Here is a 6,432-nt window from a genome sequence, read left to right as displayed (position 1 = left end):
AAACTTGTAAATAAATTTAAGACATATTATAACGTAATTTTGAAAATCAGTTATAAAATTGAAACGTTGGTAAACTTGTAAATAAGTTTAAAACATATTATAACGTAATTTTAAAAATTTGTTATAATATCTCCTTCGAATTTTTGACATTTCCCTAATTTGATTTCAACTTTCCCTCTCGTCTCATTCCTCTCTTCCGCGTCTCTGAACCTCCAAAAGACTCGTTCCCTCTCATCTTTAATTTATCGGCACTCCTCCCTCCAAACACTCTGAGAACACTGCTCCGCGCCCATGCTTTTCCCGGCTCCGAGAAAACTCCTCCTTCCTCGCGATTGTGGTTGTGGTTTAGGCTATAGAGAGAAGGAGAGCTAGGTTAAGGGAAGGCGAAGGCCAGCGAACTGAAATCACTGTTCCTACGGCTGACCAAGTAGTTATAGAACCTTCGGAGACTGCTTCTGCCTCCGCTGCCTCTTCGTCGAAATCTCCGAAGTCTGACCAAGTAAGTTTTATGATTCATACTTCGAAATCGCTAAAATTTCTTCTACTATTTGTTTTTTCCTAATTTGTTATGTTTTTCTTCTATTAATTTCACTAATTTGTCCTAGAATGGTGGAGATTGTGTTTGGATTGATGTGGAAATCAGCGGTGTTAGCACGAGAGAGAGGAGGAGGATGGGATTTGGAAGGGTGAGACCTCGCCGACCTCGGTTTGGACGGAGTGTCCGATGATGGTAACAGACGAGACGAAGTTCGAAGGTTGTTCTCTCGCGAGGTTACCTTCTTTTGATCCCGAGTTGATTTGGGAAGTTATGGCCGTTTGATAGAATGTTTTGTAGGTGATGTGTATAATATGAAAACGAAAATGTCAATGTTGTGTGGTTTTGTTTTGGTTTTTGTGTGGTGAGAGAGCGGTTTCTTAGCATATTGAGTGGAATTGCAATGGTTGTCGTTTGGGCCTTGGTTTTTTGCTCAAATGCTCGCTTGAGGAGTTTTCCTTTTGCAGTTGTTGTGATACAGATCTCCCTGCATTATAAATTTTCCTATCACTGCAATGCTACTCTGTTCTCTTCTCTTCTCTCCTTCATCCTCGATGATTCATCAATCTCCTTGCCAGGCATCAGTTCTTAAAGATAGCCTGCCAATTGGAAAAGAAGCACATGCTTGGAGCATTTTCGTTGCTCAAGGTTATTGAGTCTGAGCTTCAAGCATACTTGTCTGTAACTAAGGGACGGGTGGTATGTATCCTTAGAATTTTGGCATTGCACTTATTCTTTAATTTTGTATGATTATTTATTTTCATTGCTTTGACTTGTAGTGGTATATTTCTTATTTCAAAATTACCATTTACCACTTCCAATTTAAAGTGTCTGATTTTCTTTTCTTACACATGGTGTGATTGGTTATCTTAGACCCCTTTAGGTGAGTAGTGAGATGGGATGGGGAATAGTTAGTTGTGGAAAGAAAACAAGTGTTGTCATATGGAAACGGGGTCATTGAGTGATCTTTGATCATGAGGAGCTTCTGCTCTTGTTCTCGTTTCTTCTTTTATAGTAGTATAATGAAATCATACAAACAGATAGAATTACTCTATTAAAATGTTTATGAAATTATGCGCCCAAGTATTTTTCATTTGTTTAATCCAATCTAAGAGTGAAGGCATACGATACAATGTTAGGTCTTATCATTCATGATTTGTTGGTTGCACTTAAGAAATATTGGTGATTAACATGAAATAGATGCAAGGTGGTTTTATTAGAGTCACGCTAAGTAGAGTTTCTTATATAAATTCTCCCTTTTGTCCTCTGCCACTAAGGGATTTGGCTCCTTTAAAGTTAGTAGGTGCACTTTAGAGAACAAAGTGAACTCACAATTGTTGAATGTATTTGGCTCCTTCAATTAAGCATAATTTATTTTATCACAATCCTATCAAGTGTTCTCCTCTCACCTTTGAGGAGTCAAAGTCCAGTTTTGCATCACTCCTCTACTTTTATCTTTTGAACTTCCCTTTATGGTTTGCAGGGTCATTGCTTGGCCCTGATCCAAGGTGCCTCTGATGTTCAAGAACAAGGAGGAGTACATGACAGTCATAAAGCATTTCAGATGTGTCATCTGGAGTAGAGCAATTATCAACAAGACAAATAGCATAAAAGCTTGAGAAAATGATGGAAAATGATTTTCTTTTGTAGCATTTGCTTGTATATATGTTTTTATTTTTTGACAGAATACCGGAATGAACAGGTAACAGTTTGTAAGGTGTAATTACTTGAGGCCTAAGGGAATCTTCATTAAAAGTATGTGCTAAAAAAAATGTTGATGTGAAATATGAACATGGCAACTGTAACTTCTGATTCAAAGATCAGTAACTGGAGTTATTAGGGCATAAATTTTTCCCCAACCATAATTTTTTTCTTCGTAGGTTGTTTGATAGTAGAGAGGGAAGAATGAGTTTTCTTTTCAATTTTAAAGTTCATTTATTTTTACCTATTGTTATTGTTTTGTTTGTGTTTTTTCTCTCAGGTTGTTAAGCGTTTTCAAGAATTATTTGCTCAGACCAAGTATAAGGAAGCTGCAGAGCTTGCTGCACAATCACCCCAAGGAGTACTTCGAACTCCTGATACTGTTGCTAAATTTCAGGTCTTTTATGCATGAAAATGTTGTTACATTAATATGTCTTGGTTTTGTTACCAAATTTAGGGTATTCATAATCACATTAATATATCAATATGTTTTTTATCCTGTGTTCTTGAGTTGCGTTTGTTAATTTGCTTTCAGAGTGCAAGCTGGGCAAACACCACCACTGTTGCAATACTTTGGAACTCTGTTAACCATGGGAAAGCTTAATGCTTTTGAGTCACTGGAACTGTGACGAGTTGTTGTAAATCAGAACAAAAAGAATCTTTTGGAAAATTGGCTGGCAGAGGATAAACTTGAATGCAGTGAGGAGCTTGGTGACCTTGTGAAGGTCTTGACAGAAATTTAATGTGTTATTTGTTTTTCATTTGGACATATTTATTAATTTTATTTTATTGATGGTCTGGGGAAGGAAAATCCAAATTGTCCATTCCTTTTAAAGAAACCCATGATCTGTTCCTTTGCTTTTCCTAATTTTTACGAGGCTTGCATATATGCAGACGGTGGATAATGACCTTGCTTTGAAAATTTATATCAAAGCTAGAGCAACACCAAAAGTTGTTGCAGCTTTTGCAGAGAGGAGAGAATTTGACAAAATCTTGATATATTCAAAGCAGGTAATTAATTCTAATCTAAGTTGTTTATTTTTTGGGCATCCATATTTTTTCTGGTTTATGTATATAGAATAATTCAAAAGTTCTTTGATTGCAGTGGTCAATGAGTTCTGGCCAAAGGGTATCCTTGGATTGAGTAATTAATGAAATCAATAAATTAATTTGTACCAGTTTAGATAAGAAAATGCCTCAAATTATATGGATTTTAATATCATTGCTCGATGAATTATAAGGAAATGCCTCAAATGTATGTTTTAAACTTATCCACTTCTTACTTTATTTTTATGGATTTGTCATCATTTGTGTAATTTACTAGTCTTTTTTCTTTTCTTGAAATGACATGAGGTTGATATTTTATTCCAGACAAATTATTTCGTATTCTCATTTCTTTTTGTATTTTTTTTTCATTTTGTAAAAGATAAAGAGTCTTTGATTGGAAATAAATAATTTAAAAAAATTTGATTGTTTTTATATCTAATTGTACTTACTTTTTTTATTTTACCTTTTTTAATTCTATTATTTTATTTGTAGATCTTTAATCATTCATCCCCTGAAAGTTGCAGACATTGAAGACATCAGAAGAAATTGAGCTTCTTTTATTTTAAGTGTTAGTAGAAATTTTAAGTGTTTGTAGAAATTTTAAGTGTTAGTAGAAATTTGGTTACAATTCAATAGTGTATGTACATTAATTTAACAGTTGGATTTAATATATAGTTTCATGTATAAATGATCTATTAAATATTAGACTATTTAATATTTGAAATGAATTCTATTTTGTTAATTTTCTTAAATTTGTTTATATATTGATTGGATGAGATTATAATACAGGAATATTATTATAATTTTATTGGATGTCAAATGTAATAATTATTTTTTTTAAAAAAAAACATATATTATAACGTACTAAATAATGTATGTTATGATAGTCGATCACATATTATAACGTACAACAATATATACGTAATAATATATCACATATTATAACGTACAAAAACTTCTACGTTATAAAACCTTCCATCCTATTATAACATATAGATGAAAATTTGTCATACTAAACTGTGCATATTATGTCGTATTTCAACAACTACGTTATAATATGTTGAACATATTATAACGTAAATTTCTGCTACGTTATAAAATGCGTAGACTTATTATATCGCCCAGAACTATGTCCCCAGTAACTACGTTATAAAAGATCATTTTTGTACGTTATAAAAGGTCATTTTTCCACTAGTGTGGATGAAGTGGACGAAGTGGTTGAAGTTGACGAAGTTCACGAAGTGGAGGAAGTGGAGGAGGTTGACGAAGTTGAAGGGGACGAAGTGGAGGAAGTGGACGAAGTGGAGGAAGTGAATGAAGTGGACGAAGTGGATGAAGTTGATGAAGTTGACGAAGTGGATGGAGTGGAGGAAGTTGACGAAGTAGACGAAGTGGAGAAAGTGGACGAAGTTGGTGAAGTGGACGAAGTGGTCGAAGTGGAGGAAGTGGAGGAAGTGGACTAAGTCGACGAATTGGATGAAGTGGAGGACGTGGAGGAAGTGGAGGAAGTTGACGAGGTGGACGAAGTAGACAAAGTTGACGAACTGGACGAAGTGGGCGAAGTGGACGAAGTGGTCGAAGTGGACGAAGTGGATGAAGAGGACGAAGTGGACGAAGTTGAGGAAGTTGACGAAATGGACGAAGGAACTGGACGAACAAAGTGGACAAAGTTGATGAAGTGGAGGAAGTGGAGGAAGTAGACTAAGTGGACGAAGTGGATAAAGTTAAAGAAGTTGATGAAGTGGACGAAGTGGAGGAAATGGAGGAAGTGGACGAAGTGGACGAAGTGTTCGAAGTTGACGAAGTGGACGAAGTTGACGAAGTTGACGAAGTTGACGAAGTTGACGAAGTTGACGAAGTGGAGTAAGTTGACGAAGTTGCGAACTGGATGAAGTGGACGAAGTCGCGAAGTGGATGAAGTGGACGAAGTGGACGAAGTGGACGAAGTTGAGGAAGTTGACGAAATGGACGAAGGAACTGGACGAACAAAGTGGACGAAGTTGACGAAGTGGAGGAAGTGGAGGAAGTGGAGGAAGTGGACTAAGTGGACGAAGTGGATAAAGTTAAAGAAGTTGACGAAGTGGACGAAGTGGAGGAAATGGAGGAAGTGGACGAAGTGGACGAAGTGGACGAAGTGGACGAAGTGGACGAAGTGTTCGAAGTTGACGAAGTGGACGAAGTTGACGAAGTTGACGAAGTGGAGTAAGTTGACGAAGTTGCGAACTGGATGAAGTGGACGAAGTCGCGAAGTGGATGAAGTGGACGAAGTTGACGAAGTAGAGGAACTGGAGGAAGTGGAGGTAGTAGCCTAAGTGGACGAAATTGTCGAAGTTGACAAAGTTGATGAAGTTGACGAAGTGGAGGAAGTGGAGGTAGTGGACTAAGCGGACGAAGTTGTCGAAGTTGTCGAAGTTGACGAAGTGGAGGAAGTGGAGGAAGTGGAGGAAGTGGAGGAAGTGGACGAAGTGGACGAAGTGGACGAAGTGGAGGAAATTGACGAAGTTGACGAAGCTGACGAAGTGGACGAAGTTGACTAAGTTGACGACGTTGACGAAGTGGACGAAGTGGACGAAGTTGACAAAGTTGACCAAGTTGACGAAGTTGACGAAGTAGACGAGGTTGACAAAGTTGACCAAGTTGACGAAGTGGAGGAAGTGGAGGAAGTGGATGAAGTGGACTAAGTGGACGAAGATGACGAAGTTGACGAAGTTGACAAAGTTGACGAAGTGGACGAAGTGGACGAAGTTGACGAATTTAACGAAGTGGACGAAGTTGACGAAGTGGACGAATTTGACGAAGTCGACGAAACGAAGTGGACGAAGTGGACGAAGTGGACGAAGTGGACGAAGTGGACGAAGTGGACGAAGTGGACGAAGTGGACGAAGTTGACGAAGTTGATAAAGTGGAGGAAGTGGAGGAAGTGAAGGAAGTGCAGGAAGTGGACGAAGTGGACTAAGTGGTCTAAGTAGATAAAGTTGACGAAGTGGAGGAAGTGGAGGAACTGGACAAAGTCTCTGAAGTTGACGAAGTGGACGAAGTGGAGGAAGTGCAGGAAGTGGAGGAAGTGAACTAAGAGGACGAAGTTGACGTACTGGTGGAAGTGGATGAAGTGGACGAAGTGGACAAAGTTCACGAAGTGGAGGAAGTGG

The 6,432-nt window shown here is 38.0% G+C and overlaps 1 protein-coding gene across 4 annotated transcripts; it reads left to right on the top strand.

Moving 5' to 3' along the window:
- The first annotated feature begins 134 nt into the window (after positions 1–134).
- Positions 135–4,025, top strand: LOC148200650 (clathrin heavy chain 2-like). 4 transcript variants are annotated; one of them, XR_015785542.1, is made up of 7 exons: positions 146–499; positions 606–771; positions 1,114–1,234; positions 2,517–2,633; positions 2,772–2,961; positions 3,131–3,247; positions 3,342–3,682. XR_015785542.1 is itself a non-coding variant. In XM_088111546.1 (6 exons), exons 2-6 carry the CDS (start codon positions 725–727, stop codon positions 3,812–3,814), a joined length of 441 nt encoding a protein of 146 aa, XP_087967672.1. In that variant the 5' UTR covers positions 135–499; positions 606–724; the 3' UTR covers positions 3,815–4,025. The 4 variants fall into 4 exon arrangements, 1 of the variants encoding a protein (XP_087967672.1); XM_088111546.1 differs by lacking the exons at positions 2,772–2,961; positions 3,342–3,682 and adding an exon at positions 3,776–4,025 and having other exon boundaries at positions 135–499; XR_015785544.1 differs by lacking the exons at positions 146–499; positions 3,131–3,247; positions 3,342–3,682 and having other exon boundaries at positions 757–771; positions 2,019–2,633; positions 2,772–2,804.
- Positions 4,026–6,432: the final 2,407 nt, after the last annotated feature.

The sequence above is a fragment of the Vigna umbellata genome, chromosome 4 (genome assembly GCF_029865625.1).
Source record: "Vigna umbellata cultivar VRB3 chromosome 4, Vumbellata_1.0, whole genome shotgun sequence".
Classification (NCBI taxonomy): Eukaryota; Viridiplantae; Streptophyta; class Magnoliopsida; order Fabales; family Fabaceae; genus Vigna; species Vigna umbellata.
The sequence above is the reverse complement of the archived record's forward strand: the minus strand, read 5'-3'. Positions and strand labels throughout refer to the sequence as shown.

Bases quoted from the DNA above. Each gene is read 5' to 3' on its own strand.
- LOC148200650 (XM_088111546.1), top strand. From the start codon at position 725: ATGATGGTAACAGACGAGACGAAGTTCGAAGGTTGTTCTCTCGCGAG. The intron at 1,235-2,516 runs GTATGTATCCTT...TTTTTCTCTCAG, and splicing joins CTGTAACTAAGGGACGGGTG to GTTGTTAAGCGTTTTCAAGA. The intron at 2,634-3,130 runs GTCTTTTATGCA...GCATATATGCAG, and splicing joins ATACTGTTGCTAAATTTCAG to ACGGTGGATAATGACCTTGC.